At 41.3% G+C, this 17,841-nt stretch overlaps 1 protein-coding gene across 1 annotated transcript in view; it reads right to left on the bottom strand.

The window, feature by feature from the left end:
• C8A (complement component 8, alpha polypeptide) overlaps positions 1-17,841 on the bottom strand; it is a 104,350-nt gene that overhangs the window by 15,616 nt on the left and 70,893 nt on the right. Inside the window, exon 8 of the mRNA XM_006879827.1 lies at positions 860-991. Within this exon, the coding sequence (XP_006879889.1) occupies positions 860-991 (132 nt within the window). The remainder of the gene's footprint in view (positions 1-859; positions 992-17,841) is intronic.

Raw genomic sequence — 17,841 nt, 5'->3', positions numbered from 1 at the left:
AATGAATTGAATAAATGAACACATAAGTTTGACTTGTTCAGGAAATGCTATGAAACATTCTTATTCAATCCTCTAATAATCCTTCTTTGAACTTGGACTTTGGGTAACCATATTTTCCTATCTCCGTGGATCTGTTTCCTCTCTCCAGACTATAACCTGATGAGCCTTCATTTTCATTATCTGCTTTTGAGATTCACTCCACCAACTCTTTTTTTTACCAACTCTTTTCGTCCCGGTTTTTAGCTGGATCTTTGTCTAGTGTTGGTTGAAATTTAGGAGAGTAACCCACATGAAAAGAAAATATTTCCAAGATGATGTCAGCTCAGGATGGACACAAAAGAGAGTCACTACAAGTCATTGGTTTAGAGATAATTAACGTTCATGTAGCATAATCATGGGAGCCATTTCCAGGCTGGGAAGATGAGTGGAATGGCCTGATTCAGCAAAGGTGTATTTTCTGGTTTGGGGTTGAGACTAGGTTGTGGCAATTGATTGCATTAGGATGTGAGCTGATGGGATTTGACCTTGTATTTAAAAAGGCTTTTAAACAGGCTTGGAAGCAGGAGTGGCATCCATTTCCTGAAAAACTTGTCTCAATAAACTCTGTGAACTTGGGGAAGAGATGAAAGTTTTGTGCTCAAGACTTTCGTTCATAGGGTCGCTATGGGCTGCCTACAACTCTACAACACTTAACAACAACAACAATAATAATATAATTATAAATTAAAATGGAATTAGGGAGCTTTTTTATATCCTGATTGCAGTCTAAGGGAAAGCCTTGCTTGCTTCTCTCTCTCTTTTACTCTCTCTCTCTCTTTTCTGGTTTTTTTTTTTGAGGGTCCCATCACTGGAGACTTGCCATCTTTTCCAAATCCAAATCTTTTACAACTTTCTCCTGAGAGTTTTGGTTCGACTTGTATAAGATCCTTAAAGACAGTGCCAATGCCAACGAAGCCTCCAAAGCAACCCTTTATATCATGACTGGTAAGCCCTGTAGTAAGTAGAGAAAAAAAAATACCAAGATGTTAAAAGACAGTTCACATGACAATCGGATATACACCCAGATTCTAAATCTTCACCCCAGCTTCAGTTTTGTGTGTGTTAGTGTGTGGTCCCAACTAAAAAGAATTTTTGAAACAAACAAAAGAAAAAACCCCACCCCCAAAGCCTATATATTACATATATTGATATTCACACATGCTAGTTCTCTTTCCCCTATTTATTCTCTACATAGTCTTTTAAGACAATGATTATATCCCATTAAACTCCACATACGTATGTGCCTGACCCACCATAGATCCTATTGCCTTTCCATTTCTCCCCATCCTTTTTCACCATCCTTCCAAAGCCTATTCACTTGTCAACCAATTCAGCTATGTCATCCATGAGCTATTTTTTGATCAGAATAATTTCTTCTTTTCCTAAAGCTAAAAAACACTTGTTTCATAGTGTGGGTTATGTGTTGGTGGCTAGCTAACCCCAAGTTTGGTGGTTTGAATCTCACAAACTTGGATTTGATGTCTCTTCCCATAGATATTAGTCTCAGAAACTTGCTAGAGAGTCACTATGAGTTGGACAAGACTCAATGTTAGTGGTTTGGTTTCCAAGTCTACTAGTGTGCTTTGGTGAGCCCAAATGATGATATCAGTAATAATTCTTTATAAACAGGCCTTTCTTTGTAGTCCATGGAGGCTGGAGTTCTGGTAAAATATTATAAGAATCTGTTTAATCCTTTTGACCCCACAAAAACAGTCAGTCTCATATTAGCTATCTCTACATCTGCCCATATCTGAGGACCTGGTGAGGAAATTGAAATTTACAGATGAGAAAATTAATGCTTTACTGCTTTACAGTAAAGTCCATATATTTTGATCACACATATGTTAAAGTTCAAAAATTCTAGTTCTCCTTCCCCTCTTCATTCCCTACATAGTTTTTGAAGACAATGATTATATCTCATTAAACTCCACGTACCTATGTGCCTAGCCCACTATAGATCCCATTACTTTTCCATGGTGATCAAAGGAACAGTGTCAGTGTTGGACTTCCAAACTAAGTCTGCTTTTGCAAGATAAGGATAGAAAAGTAGACTGTACTGAAGTATTAATACTAGGACAGAGATCAGCTTTACCTGTTGGTTAAAAAGCAGCCCTCTAACTCAACCCACTGCTAGTGAGTCAGCTCGGACTCATACTGACGCTCAGGTCACCATAGTGATCATCAGGTTTCCAAGGCTGTGAATTGCAACAGGAGGAAACCATCAACTTTCTCTATTGGAGTCACTGGTGGATTCAAACACACTGGATTCAAACCACTGGAGCCACATGGCCTTTGGGTGGCAGCACAGCTATGGACGACACCATCTATCTTCCACAAGATTGTGAACTCTGTGCAGTAGTCTAACTTGTATTTTGAAGCACCACTACTTTTAGCCATAATTATAAAAGAATTATTAGTCATTATGGTATTCCGGCAATTCTAAACTGTACCTTATTTCTGTAATTTATATTAAAAAATTTGATTTATTTTTTCCATTACAATATCGAGTGTCAATGTTTACTGGACTAAACTGCAAACTCTGTGAAGTTAGATCTGTGTCCTAGTCACAATTCGGTGGCCAGCACAACACACATTATCTGGTTTAAAGTACGAGTTCAGTAATTATTTTCAGACTGCATGGCTAATGAATAGGGGAAATGGGAGGATGCATAAATGAAGGCTATAGGTCATCAAAGAAGAATTGTCTTCAGATTGTAGTTTTGACAGAGTATTGAATATATCATGGACTGCTGAAAGAATAAACAAATCTGTCTTGGAGGAAATACAACCAGGGTGCTCCTTAGAGGCAAAGATGGTAAAACTTTTCTCAGACTCTTTGGGCATGGTATCAGGAGAGGCCAGTGCTTGGAAAAAGACTTCATCCTGGGAAGGCTAGTATCAGCAAAGGAGAGGAAGGTCTTCAACGATCTGGGTTGAGATCATGCCTGTAATAATAGCGTAGGCATGTCAGAGATTATGAGAATGGCACAGGATAGGACAAGACATTGATGTATTGTTCATAGCATCACTATGAGTGGTAATTTCATCACTGAGGGTTAACTTCTTATATCACAAGTCAGAAGTGTTTTCATGAAACATTTCTCAATGACATCTGACAACGATGAGGTATTTGGGATCCCTGAGGAATCTAAAGAGTTAATATCTCTGTCTGCTCACAGAAATGCTAGAGGCTCAAGTCTATCTAATGGGACCTCAGCAGAAAAGCCTGGCAATCTACTTCCGAAAAACCAGCCACTGAAACCCTCTTGAACACATTTTTTTTTCTTTCTTTTTTATTAATTTTAATGAAAGTTTACAGAGACTTAGGGTTTCCAGTCATTCATTGTTGCACTTTTCTCCCTGCCTACCTCTTCCCCCCAGTTCACTCCTCTCCTTGAAAAGTAAAAGAAAAACTCTGTCACTGTTATGCAATTCCCCCCCCCCCCAAGTCCACTTCACTGTTCAGACTTCATTCTGGACTCCTCTCATGACAATAATACTCATTCATATATCCATTTTAAACAGTTCTTTCCCTCATCTGTTTCAATGCAGTATACATCATTCCTACCTTCCTTCTCTGTCTTTCCTCAACCCTGATGTCAGTCCCATTTTGGTGGATGGGGGAGGTCAGGGAGAAAAGTGCAACAGCGAATGACTGGAAACCCTAAGTCTCTATGAACTTTCATTAAAATTAATTTTTTAAAAAAACTTTTAAAAAACCAACAAAACAACAACAGTGGCCCTATGCAGTATTTGCCCTGTTGTGACTGAGATATTTCACTCAGAATAATGTCTTCCAGGATCAATTCTCTTGCATAATATTTCATGAAATTCTTGTTTTTCAATGCAGCATAGAATTCTATTGTATTAATATACCACAACTTCTCTATCCTTTCATTTGGTGATGGGTACTTGGATTGTTTCCAGCTCTTTGCTATTGTGAACGAAGCCACAATAAACATGGGTGTGCATATATCTGCTTGGGTGGCAGTTGTGGTTTCTTTAGGGTAAATTCCCAGTAGTGGAATTGCTGGGTCAAATGGTTTTTCTATTTGCAACTTTTTGAGAAAGCGCCATACAGCCTTCCACAGTGGTTGCACCATTTTACACTTCCACCAACAGTGAAAAAGGGTTTCCGTTTCTCCACAGCATCACTAGCATTTGATGTTTTCTGTTCTGTTAAATTTTGCTATTCTTCACAACCTCACCAGCATTTGTTGTTTGCTACTCTGTTAAATATTGCTATTCTTACTGGGGTGAGATGATATCTCATAGTTGTTTTGATTTGCATATCTCTAAGGGCTAGGGATTTTGAGAATTTCTTCACATATTTGTTAGCCATCTGAATGTCTTCTTTGGGGAAGTGTCTGTTCATATATTATGCCCATTTTTCAACTGGGTTATTTACCTTTATCTTGTGGTGCTCGAGTATTTTATGCATTCTAAATATAAGTCCCTTATCTTACATGTCATTACCAAATATTTTTTTTCTCAATTTGTGGCTTTCCTTTTTACTCTTGGTAGGCTGTATGACGCTTTCTCAAAAAGTTGCAAATAGAAATACTGTTTGACCCAGCAATTCCATTATTGGGATTATGCCCTAAAGAAACCATAACTGCCACCCAGGCAGATATATGCACACCCATATTTATTGGGGCTTTGTTCACAATAGCAAGGAGTTGGAAACAACCTAAGTGCCCATCAACAAACAAATGGATAGAGAAGCTATGGCATATTCACACAATGGAATACTACACTGCATTGAAAAATAAGGAACTCATGCAATATTATTCAAAATGGGTGACCCTGGAGGACATTATCTGAGTGAAATATCTCAGTCACAAAAGGACAAATACTGCATGGTGCCACTGTTTTAGAATAGGACTGACATCAGGGTTGGGGTGAGACTGAGAAAAAGTGGATAAATTATGTATACTGCATTGAAACAGATGAGAGAGAGCACAATTTATAAGTAATATATGATTGGGTATTATGGTTATGACAAGAGTCCTGAATGAAGGTTGTATAGTGGAGTGTACTCGGGAATGGGGGGAAGGGGGAATTGTATATCAATGAAGGAATTTTTCTTTTACTTTTCAAAGAGAGGAACAAACTGGGAGGGGTGGGTAGGGAGAAAAATACAACAATGAATGAATGGAAATCTGAAATCTCTGTAAATGTTCATTAAAATGAATAAAATAATTTGTTTTTTTAAAAAGAAAAGGTTCTTAAATTCAAGTGAAAAAATTTTTGCTATTCTTACTGGGGTGAGATGATATCTCATAGCTGTTTTGATTTGAATTTCTTAGAGCTAGGGATTTTGAACATTTCTTCATGTGTTTGTTTGTTATCTGAATGTCTTCTTGGTGAGAGATTTTCATGGAGCTCATTTAGAAGCCTAGCAAATCTTGTTGTTGTTAGATGCTGTTGAGTCAAGTACAACTCATAGCAACACTATGAACAAAATATCTGAACCCTGTCTTCTCTTGTGCTGTTCTCACACTTCCTGACACTTTGCAGCAGTCATGGCATCAATCCTCCTGGTCAAGGGTCTTCCTCTCTCTCGCTGACCCTCCACCCTTCCCAGCATCATGACCTTCTCCAAGGAATAAACCCTCCCAGCAACATGCCCCAAGTATGTGAAGAGAAGCATTGCCATCCTTTCCTCCAAAGAGCACTCTGACTGAGCCCTCTCCAAGACAAACAAATATGTCTAGGAATCTTAGAAGTCAGAAATTATGAGAACAAATTCCAATTATTGATGCCTGTATGAACTTAAATGAGTTCCATGACCTAACTGTGTCTCCCATTGGAGAGAGAAGCCATTGGAGCGGGTCACCTAAGGTCTCCTTCAGCCCCAACCCTGGTAAATATCAGTTTCTAAAAAATGTCTAAGCTGAAATTACCTGGGGAAGCAATGCTTTAAACACTAGTACTTAGCACCTACCCAAGGGCTTCTTCTGCCTATTTCTATTCAACCACTTTTAATTTTTAATAGATTACTAATTGAGGATGATTTAGCATATTTAATTGTTTTGATTAAAAAATGCTTCAACAGTGATAAAAAGAAGTGGGTGAAAGAATTCATGTTCAGGAGTAAGAGTGATTATGAAGGTGAGTGCTGGAGAGCAGCTGAATTAAAGTGACAGGACTGGCTGATGAATGGGGGCTGGAGGATGCCTGTGGCGTGATTATGTTCATGAAGGGTCTGCTGACAGCCTGCTACACGCTGCTGGGGAAAGAGAATTCTAACCTGATTGGAGTGGTGCGACTTGACTGCGGAGAAGTACTCGTGGAGGGCCCCCAAGTAGCGTGCCAGCAGCAACGAGGCTTGGGAACTTGTGAAAAATCGGAACTTGAGAGCTCAAAGTGTCCTTATATGCCTAGCCTGAACGTCTCAGTTCTACCTGAGATGCTCGAGGTTTATAAAGGTTAATTGTCTTGCTGAAGGCCATACCACTAAACAAAACAATAGTGGAGATTCAAATTCAGGTCTGTTTTACTCAGTTATCCTTCAGTGGATTCTGCGTCTGCGTTGTGGTGACCCTACATTTGTCAAAGTAGAATTGTGTTCCATAGAGATTCCAATAAGCGATTTTTTTAAAGAAGACTGCCAGGCCTTTATTCCAGTGTGGCTTTAAGCAGATTCAAACCTCCAACTCCTCATTGGTGACTGAGTGTTAATTATTTACATCAGCCAGGCACTACTATCTTGCTCAGAAGCCAGAAGTGTTATATATATATATATATATATATATATATATATAGTAGCAACCGTATCAACAAAAGATCTGAACCTAGTCCTGTCCTGCACCACCCTCACACTTCCTGACACACAAGAGCCCATTACAACAATCACCCTATCACCCTATCAATCTACCTGGTTGAGGGTCTTCCTCTCCTTCACAGACCCTCCACCATTCCTAACATCATGTCCTTCTCCACTAGCAACATGTCCAAAGTATGTGAGGGGAAACCTCATCATTCTTGCCTCCAAAGAGCACTCTGGCTGCAACCTCTCCAAGCTATATTTCTTTGTTCTCTTGGCCATCCATGAGATGTTCAGTGCTCTTCTCCAACACCACAGCTCAAAGGTGTCAATTCTTTTTCTGTCATCTTTATTCTTTGTCCAGCACTCAGATGCATAGCTAATAGTTGGAAAGACAATGTCCTGCACCTTAGCCCTCAAACTGACATACATTCAGGCCATAATCTTTCCGATCACTTGCTATGCATCTGAGAGCTGGACAATGAAGAAAGATGACAGTAAAAAAGAATTGACACCTTTGAGTTGTGGTGTATGAGAAGACCACTGAACATCCCATGGACGGCCAAGAAAACAAACAGATATGTCTTGGAGATAGTGCAGCAGCCGGAGTATTCTCTGGAGGCAAGAATGGTGGAGCTTTGCCTCACATCCTTTGGGCATGTCACTAGGAGGGGATGTTCCTTAGAGAGAGACATGATGCTGGGAAGTGTGGAGGGTTGGCAAAGGAGAGGAAGACCTTCAAGCAGGTGGATTGACACAGTGAGCATTGCAATGGGCTAGCTCTTGTGTGTCAGGAAGTGTGAGGATGGCACAGAATAGAATAGGGTCAGAGAGAGAGGGAGAGAGAGAGAGTGAGCATGCTGGACAATGACTAAGGATGATAGATTAAGAATTGATGCCTTTGAGTTATGGTGCTGGAGAACAGTATTGAGTATACCATAGACTGATAAGACACTGGTATATCTTGGAGAGGGTGAAATTGAGCTGCTCCTTGGAAGCAAGGATTTTGAAACTCCATCTGACATACTTTGGGCATATTGCCAAGAGGGCCCAGTCCTTAGAAAGGGACCTCATAGTTGGAAGGTGGAGAGACAGCACAAGAGAGGGAAACCCTGGATGAGATGGACTGACACAGTAACTGGAGTAATGTGGGTCAGAGTCAGGATAGGTCAAGGTTCAGAGCTATTGTTTATGGAGTCATTGTGAATTGCAGCCAACTCGATGGCACATAACAACAATAGCATATATGTATGTATTGGGGAAAGAACTATAAGTTGTGTTTGACTCTGAGGCAACCACCACCAAGAACAATATTAGTAATTATATAAATATAAATGTGTAATGTCAGGCTCTTGAGAAATAAGTAAGATCTAGGATGATATGTCAAGTGAAGATGATTTTGTCCTGAGAGTTGCTAATTTCGTTCCAGCAGGGCTAGAAGAGGTACTTTCATCAGAAGCAGTGTGAGACGTCCAATCAAAGCTATCTGCAGAGGAACTAGTGGGAAACCAAAAGCAATATGCTGGGGCAAGGGGATCTGGAGCCTGGTGACAAATCTGGAAACAGAAGCCAGCACATAAAACCAAACCTGTGTAAGCAAAGAGTACAGCCTGACAGAAGAGGCAGAGGGGTTTGCAGCAATTGCACAGAACACACCTGGGTGGGTGTATGGCATGGGGGAATTGATGCATTGACAGAACCAGACAGTGCTCTGCCATTGCTTCATCTCCCGTCCCCTGATGCTGGGCTCCTTAGATGCCAACTCCACACCAATGTAAACTGGAGTTGACTGTGGGGATAGGGGGAAGTTTGAACAGAGTGAGCTCCAGAAGTCCTGGTTTCTAAACCTGGCTATACATGGGGCGAATCTGGCTGCTTTTTAAAAAGACAAGTTCCTGAATTCTACTTGTAGCAGTTCAGTCTCAGTGTTCTGAGAAGGCAGAAATCTGTATGCTGAACAAATAAATCTAATGGCCCTTTTGCAGTGCATCCTAGGACCAGATGTTGAGTACCACTGTCCTTGGGAGCATCAGTGGTGAGGGCCGCAGAACACTGGCCTCTGCTGTGTCCCAGTCAGTGCCTTTGGGTGTAGGTTTAACAGCTGGGTTCATCATATTTACCTGTAAGAAGAAAGTGGAGAAATCCAAGGACTTTTAGATAAACAATGAGGAATCAAAGGCCTGGAGAAGGTTAGATGGCTAGAAGGCTAGTATGGCAACATTAGAATCAGTTGAAAAATCTGTAACATCTATACTGGGACCCAAATCACAAAGGCACAAACATAGTAAGGACAGACAACTAGGGAAAAGGCCTTAGGAGTTTAGACAGCTTCCGGTGTAGTTTCAAACCAAGGGAACAGCAGAAGGGGTCAGGAAGAAATAATAATCAAGAAAATAAAGGAGGAATGATCCATTAGGCTATGCTCAGAAGAAGCTCAGAGCAAGGTGCAAAGTTCACTGAGTCACTTGAATGAAAGAAATAAGTAAAGAGAGAAAAATCCTAGCAGCTTAAGCACAAGGATAAAAAAAATGCAAAGCTACATTCTTTTCATAATCTTCAGGCTGTCTGGTGATGTGGTATGTGGCGTTGTGCTCCTAACCCCAAAGGTCATGTCTCTCTGATAGTTCAAATACACTAGCAGCTCTGAGGGAGAAAGATAGGTAATCTCCTCCTGTGTGCTTCACAGCTTCCAAAAGCTTCCTAGCAGGGAGCTCAGGGGATTTAGTGCTAAGGAGTTACACTGTCAACCCAAAGGCACACAGTTCAACTCTACAACCTGCTCCATGGAAGAAAGATGAGCAAATCTCCTTAAAAGTGATTTACTGTTTCTGGAAACCTACGGGAAGGTCAACTATGAATTGGTTCTGACTTGACAGTGCAGAATAATAACAAAAGCTCTTTGGAGGATCAGCTATGAGTTAGTCCCAACTTAAGTGAGTGAGCAAGGGAGTTGGGAAGAGAGAAGATAATTACCTGAAGAGCAGAAGGAAGAACTCTTGTGAAGAGAGAACAAGACAAATTGTATTCAATTCTCTGGAGTGTTGTTCTTTTTAGGAAGAACTAGACTTGTTTGTGTGGTTGCAGAAGCAGAAGCGGGACTAAAGAAGCGGGATACAATAAGAGAGATTTAAGCTCAACGTAAGGTAAAGCTTTGTGATGGTCAAAGGCCAAGCAGAAATGTTACTTCTGAAGGTAAGGAGCTCCCCAGCGTCGGAGGTTAATCAGAAGCTACATGTTTTCCTATCATGGATAGAGAGCTTTGAATGTCAAAAGTCTGACATTTTAGGAACACATAAAAAAAAACCACTTTAAAACAATTCTAGATAACTTTAGTGTACACTTAGCCTATCTCTTTTATTTTCATGACTTATTGGTGAGTTAGTAATTTCTCTATTGTCCTGCACCACCACCTGTCATAAATTATACTTAACTGTGGTCACAGGAGGGCTAAGCTGGACTAGGAGGAGGAAAAGTCTCAGAGTTCCTCCTGGCTCCTCATGAGAGAGGAATGTTCATCTCAGCAAGTGACCAAGAGACCAGAACTTAGCTCTTTATTGTACATTCACTTCCTTGTTCACTCAATGCCACCACATTGGAATTTACCTGTAACTGACCTTCCAGCTGCTTGGTGAAAGCTCTGTGTCCTAGAAGCAAGATTCTTCTTGGACAGACCAACACACTGAGCTCAAGAATGGAAAAGAATGGAAAGAAGTACAAAGTGGTCAAGATCTCCAGAGAATTACTGGGAGCCCCCGGGGTTTCGTCCCACTTTGGTCTGGTCCCAAGGAGGGCACCCCAGAGGACATTATCTCTGGCCACCATATTTACTGCTTGTTTCTCAGTTGGCCTTGGTTATGATCAGGTGAGAGCTGTATTCACACCTCTGTGGAGATGCTACATAAATGTGGGTCTGAGGCAGAACCAGGAATTTTCACTTTCGAGATGTTCCAAGGCTCCAGAATGTAGCAAGTATCTGTCACTCCTCAGAGGAAAGCATCAGGTGGAAAACAGCAGGTGTAATGCATTATTTATCTCTATTCAATAAACAAATGCCATTCAGGTTTCTGTGATCTTTCTGCTGTGCTGCTTTGCTATGTTGGTTTCCCACAAAGAGACTTTGGGAAAGAAAAAGAATAATTTTATAGTCTATTTCTTGCTCTCATGTTGAAAATGATGATCAGTTAGTCTGTGACTTGACTTGCTGGAAAGCATTGGCTACGTTTTCTGCCGCCTTGGTTCTTCCATCTATCCATGAACATTCACGTTTCCTTACTCCACAAAGACAGTGTTCTAAATGCTACTTTGTTAAGTAGAGATTGGGGTCTTAAGAGCTTGGAAGTATGTTGTTGCTGTTATTAGGTGCCCTTGAGTTGAGTATGACCCATAAGTGACCCTATGATCCACAGATCTGACCCCTGTCGTACCCTGTGCCATCCTCACAATCTCGGATACACATGCGCTCATTACTGCAGTCACTTTGTCAATCCATCTAGTTAAAGATCTCCCTCTCTTTCTCTGATGCTTCACCTTTCCCAGTATGCTGTCTTTTTCCAAGGACTAGCCTCTCCTAGAAACATACCCTAAGTATGTGAGACAAAACTTTACTATCTTTGCCTCCAGGAAGCACTCTGGTTATACTTTCCCCAAAACAAATATTTTACTCTTTTTTTTCATGGGATATTCAGTACTCTTTTCCATCATTACATCTCAAAGGCAGTAATTCTTCTGTCATCCTTATTCACTGTCCAGCTTTCAGATGCAAAGCAAGAGATTGAAGGACCATGACCTCAATCGTGCACATCTTAGTCCTCAAATTGATATAATTGCTCCTCAGTAATTTGGAGACTTTCCCAGGGCAGTATGTATCCTAATCTCTGGACTGTTGGTACCAAGGGTGTGGATCCAAGTGAGATGAAGTCATTGTCAGTGGTTTGAATTTTTGTTTTCTTGACATTTAGGTGCAATCCATACTGAAAGCTGTATTCTTTTATCTTCTACAGCAAGACTTCTAGATATCCTCACTTTCAGCAAGCAAGGTTGTATCATCTGCATAATGTAGGCTATTGATGAATCTTCCTCTGATTCTGATGTCACAATCTTCTTCATAGAGCCAAGTTTCTCTATTGATTTTCTCTGAATACAGATCGAATAATTATGGGGAGAGGATACAACCCTGACACACACCTTTCTTAATTTTAAACTATGTAGAGCAGGGTAACACTGCATGGTTCAAAATTGGGAAGGGTGTGCGCCAGGGATGCATCCTATCTCCATACCTTTTCAACATGTATGCAGAGCAGATTATCCAAGAGGCTGGGCTCTATGAGGAGAATTGTGGCATCAGGATTGATGGAAGATCTATTAACAATCTGCATTATGCAGATGACACAACCCTGCTTGCTGAAACTGAGGAGGACCTCCTGCACTTGCTGCGAAGGGTCAAGGACTGCAGCCTTCAGTATGGACTGAGGCTCAATGTCAAGAAGACAAAGATTCTCACCACTGGACCAATTGGCAGCGTCAGGATGGATGACGAAGAGACTGAGATTGTTCATAGCTTCAGTTTGCGCGGCTCCACAGTCAACACTCTTGGCACCAGCAGTCAGGAAATCAAAAAGTGTATCACGATGGGAAAGTCTGCTGTTAGGGACCTCTCTAAAGTACTCAGGAGCAACAGTGTCTCTCTGGAGACTAAGGTGAGCCTGATGCAGGCCATGGTCTTTGCAATCGCTTGTTATGTATCAGAGAGTTGGACAATGACTAGGGAGGACAGAAGGAGAGTGGATACTTTTGAGCTGTGGTGCTGGAGAAGAGTACTGAGTGTATCATGGACTGTCAGGAAAACAAACAGATTCATCTTGGAGAGGATTAAACCAAGCTACTCCTTGGAGGCAAGGATTCTGGGGCTTCGTCTGACATACTTTGGACATGTTGCCAGGAGGGACGGGTCCTTGGAGAGGGACATCATGCTTGGGAGGGTGGAGGGATGGCGCAGGAGGGGAAGACCCTCTATGAGATGGATTGACTCGGTGAGTGGGGTAATCGGGATGGGTGTGTCAGAGGCAGTGCGGTTGGTGCAGGATAGAGCAGGGTTTAGGGCTGTTGTGCATAGGGTCTCTATGAGTCGCAAACGACTCGACGGCACATAACAACAACAACAACAGTGTTTCCTTTCTCTGTTTGCACAACAACCTCTTGATTAGGTATAGGTTTCATATGTTCATCATATAGATTGATAAAGTATGGAGAAAGGACACATGTCTGACGAACTCCTTTCTTGCTTTTGAGCGATGCAGTGTTTCCTTGCTCTATTCTGATGACTGTTTCCTGGTCTGAGTATAGGTTTCACATGAGTACAGTCAGGTGTTCTGGGAATCCCATTCTCAATATTAGCCACAATTTTTTTTTGTGATCCACACATTCAAATTCCTTTGCACAGTCAATAAAACACAAACAGACATGTTTCTGGTATTCCCTGCTTTCAGCCAAGATTTATCTGACATTGGAAGTGAAATCCCTAGTGTCGCAGCTTCTTCTAAATCCAACTTGAATTTCTGGCTGTTCTCTGCCACTGCACTTTACAGGTCATTTTTTTAATAATCTGCAGCAAGATTTTGCTTACATGTGACATATTTGATAATTTCCACACTCTGTTGGATCTTCTCTTTTGGAGAATTGGGCTAAGTATGGATCTATTCCATTCAGTTTGCCAGGTAAGCTGTCTTCCAGACTTCTTGGCACAGCCTGATGAGCACTTTTAGGACTGCTTTGGTTTGTTGAAATTGTGTATTGGTATTCCATCAATTCCTGGGGCCTTATATTTGCTCAATTTCTTCAGAGCAGCTTAATTATTTACAAAGATCAATGAACCACCTAAAAGTCAACTATCACTAGCTTGAGGCCAAAAGAATTAGATTGTTCATACCCATCTTTGCTGACACTAAAAGAGATTGCAGGCAAGGTCCTAGGTAGAGTAACCAAAAATGTAGAATAAAATCCCCAAATGTTAAAATAGCCAAGCTTACTGGTCTGAAATTAACACGAGGAGCTCTAAAACTGTGGCCTTCAGACATCCTATGAACGAGGTACAAAGCATATGCCGGTGGTTCAACTATCAGTCAAACCACAGACAAGCCTATAAGGTGAACAGTAACTCCAGGGAGGGAGTCATTCCTTAGAAGAATCAACCAAGTAGGAGCAAAAAGGGTAGCATTTGTTCTGCGATAAAACTCAGAAGACAGGAAGCAGAAGGAGAGAAGGATTACTGGAAATGAGAATCAAAGAGAGGAAATGGGGATAATGTGGCTACACTGTGGGTATCACAATTAACATTAAAAATCGTGACTAGTTGAATGGGCAACAAATTTGCCTAGTAAGCTTTCACTCAAATCACAATAAAAAGGCAACTAATAAAACTCATACTGCCCAAATACCTGATAGTAATGCAAAGTCCTCTATGTCTTTGCATGTGCTCTTTCCTTTGAATAGAATCTCCTTTCTCTTTCACTGACTCTCGCTGAACTTACAAAAGACTTCCTTTACTCCACACATGTGCTCTCTACACATGTGTTCACACCATCCCTGTTCTTCCTTCCAACATGGTATTAAGTACAATCCTGATAATTGTCAGAAAAGGAGTCCCTGGTTGACACAAAGCAGTTAATTACTAACAAAAATATTGATGATTCAAATCCAATCAGAGGTGCCTCACAAGACAGGCCTGATGATATGGTACTAAAATGTCACAGTCTTGAAAAATCTTATGAAACAGCTTGGCTCTACACTCACCACGAGTTAGAGTCAACACAGTAGCAACTAACATCAGCAACAATGGATAATGGTCAGAACGTCCTTGGGACACATAGTCTGTGCTTGCCTACTAAGCTGAAGGTTGGCAGTTTGGACCCACCAGTGGCAGTTTGGAGAGAGATTCTCCACCAATATGTTTTCGTTAAGATTATAGACCAAAGAACCTTTTGGAACAGTTCTCCTTTGTCACACAGAGGATCACCTGGGCTTAAAATCAACTTGAGAGCAACAGGGGCATTTTTTGGTGAGGGAGAGGACAGGACAGGGTTATAAATGCCAATTATTAGGTCTCTTGTCCTTACTAGATTCCAAGGTTCTAAGAGATAGGTCTGGCCATGCACAGCCCCCAAGGACGTTCGAGGACTAGCTGATGGCGGTCCAGCTAGAGTATACCTTGAAAATGTGCTCAGAATCAGAGTCATAGGCTTCTTCCTGGTGAAGATTCAAATCACAGCTTTATTATTTTATCTCCTACTTAAATAAGAGTGTGTGTTAAGTACCTTCATTCCCATTGTTTTTATTATAGGAGACATGCAATAGTCTCAGAAGGCAAGGGATAGCTTTTGCCTATTTTAAAGGCTCACTGAGACGGGGAAAGACGATAATTATGGTAGTTTAGAGTGAGTTTAAGAATGAGAACACAGGAGTCAGATTTCTACAATGCACCAGTAGTTTCTACTGTAGAAATTACTTTGAGTAATTTCTTTAATCTCTTTGTGCTTCATTTTCTCCTAGAGTTTCATCTGTAAACTGGGTATGAAAATAGTCTATACATGTAAGTTCTTAAGAACAATTCACTGCATGATTCAAGCTTGAGAGATGGTAGCTGTTGTTGAATATATGTTAGCAATTATTGTTAAGTCACAATCTATGGCCAGCAAGCTTAAGAATCAGGGTTTGAAATGAAGTGTGTGCTCTATCCAAATTCTAAGTAAATTTCATTTCACCACACCTGCTCTTCTGCTGCCTATTAAGAGTAATAAAGAGTTCTGGTGGTGTATTTCATCCCCTCTCGGGCTGCTAAATAATAAGTCAGTGTTTCAAATCCACTAGTTGCTCCACAGCTTATTTCTTCACCTAGAGATTTATAGCCTAAGAGACCCAACAGAGGACTATCAAGAGTTAGTTTCCATTCAGTGGGCTTGCTGTCTCGCTCTCTCCCTCTCTTTCTCTCTCTGTGTGTGAGTGTGTGTGATTACGCAGAGAAATATTCTTCATGTGGCATAAATAGCAATGGTAATCCTGAAAGGAGCCTTGTCTAGCCCCTCATAACATGACCACCTCGTTCTACAATAAAAGTTTGAAAATAGAAGAGTTCTGATACTGAATCTCAAAAATTGGAGTATGCAAGAGACATAAATGGTTTGTGAGGACACTTTTCTTAGTGTTTCTGCAGCCTGTGCTGCTGATGCATTTGAATCATGCTGTTAGGAAAGAATACTGAATATTCCATGAACTGACAGAAGAACAAACCAATCAATCTTGGAAGAAGTATAGTCAGAGTGTTCTGCTGGAGCAGGGACTGTAAGCATTTTATCAGGGAGACCAGTCCCTGGAGAAGAGCATCATGCTTGGTAAAGTAGAAAGTCAGTGATAACAGGGATACCTTCACAGGATGATTGGCCCAATGACTGTGAAAATGGGCTCAGACATAGCATAGATTGTGAGAATGTCATAGAACTTGGTAGGGCTGCTTCCTTTTTTTTTTTTTTTCCTGTACACCGGACTGCTATGGCCTGAAACCTATTCACTGGCATCTAATACAGCAACGTACTATTAAGTATTGATGAAGAAGGTTTAAGGGATAGCTCTCATTTTATAAGTACTTATTATGTGGTAGACAGAGATTTTCCATGTGATATGCTATTTAATATTCACACACAATTTCACAACAGATACAGGCTTTGCTGTTTCAATGGCTTTAAATTGAGGCTTGACTCATTTAAGTGACTTGCCCAAAGTTACACAATAATAGCAAGGTTGAGGCTGACCTGAGCTCTTGTGTCCAAATCCCACATTCTCCATGCCACATCACATTGCCCGTGGGGAGAAAGTGATTTTTATGCCATTCCAGCTTATTCTCCTTTAAGGCAATGCTATTTCCAATGGTATTAGAGGTGGAAATTACGAATCAGGACAAAATTGAGAGTAGTGCTGAGACACTCTCAGTTCCATGTATGCAGATGACTTAAGGGGAGTGGGGACAGAGCTAAGACACCAGGAGTCTGTCAGTCAATCAATACCATCCATCACTATGAAGCAAGGTTGTCATGGTAACAGGAGATAAAGCCCCGGAGCTTGTTAGAATCCCAAGCCTGTCTGTTCACAGTGACTGGTTGGTTAGCAGGCACAGCAAAAACCTGCTGGGCCAGTCCAGACTGGTGATCTGTGAACACAGGACCCTTCACAGTCAGGCTCCTGCTCACCTTGTTCTCTTCATTGTCCAATCCAACTTAAACCTTTTAGAAGCCCACCTCTGACTTTGCTGAGTTAAAGAAATGTGCCCAGAGGATGGCCCAGTATTTATGGACTTGGCTTTTTTAACAGCTTCAGCTAAAAAGGCACTGAACCCCTACTGTAGGTCAACCTCAGTTTATAGGCAAGATTCTCAGGCACAACATTAGCAGGACACGCATTGAAAGCAGGCCGTGCAGAACTGTGCTATATACACTAAGTCTGCAGCACGTAGGTCAGGTTTCCAAGCTAGAATGGGAAAGATGGAAAGGCTAACTGGAAGGGTCCTATCTACATAGACGCATTGCATGATGAGGATGCTGAGTAAGTATTAACCAGGTGAGGAAGGAAAGGGAGGGAGAAGGGGCTAGAATTCCAGGAGAAGGAGTAGTATGGCAAAATCGCAGGAAGAAAGTACGTATGGCAAGTTCAGGGACCTGCAAGGAGCTCAGTGGGGCACTTGAGTTGGAAGTGAAGTCACTGGAGCGCTGAACAGGGACAGAGTATCTTACTTTGATATTTTCCATCGTGTCCAATGGCTACTCTCTTCCTGTTCTCAATGTACACTTCTGTCTAACACATAGAGCTTGCCACCTTCAGATGACTAGAACGGACTCAAGTGCAAATACATTTTATAACAGACACAAACGCAGGTTATACACATGGACTTCACCTGCAGATCGACTACATCTGTGGAAGGAACCGCTGGAGAAGCTCAATATCAGCTGTGAAAACTAGGCCGGGGGCTGATTGTGGAACAGACCACCAAT

This window comes from Elephantulus edwardii, unplaced genomic scaffold (assembly GCF_000299155.1).
Source record: "Elephantulus edwardii isolate Elephantulus edwardi_28Jun2011 unplaced genomic scaffold, EleEdw1.0 scaffold00005, whole genome shotgun sequence".
Classification (NCBI taxonomy): domain Eukaryota; kingdom Metazoa; phylum Chordata; class Mammalia; order Macroscelidea; family Macroscelididae; genus Elephantulus; species Elephantulus edwardii.
Note: the sequence above shows the minus strand (reverse complement) of the source record. Positions and strands in the feature narration are given on the sequence as shown.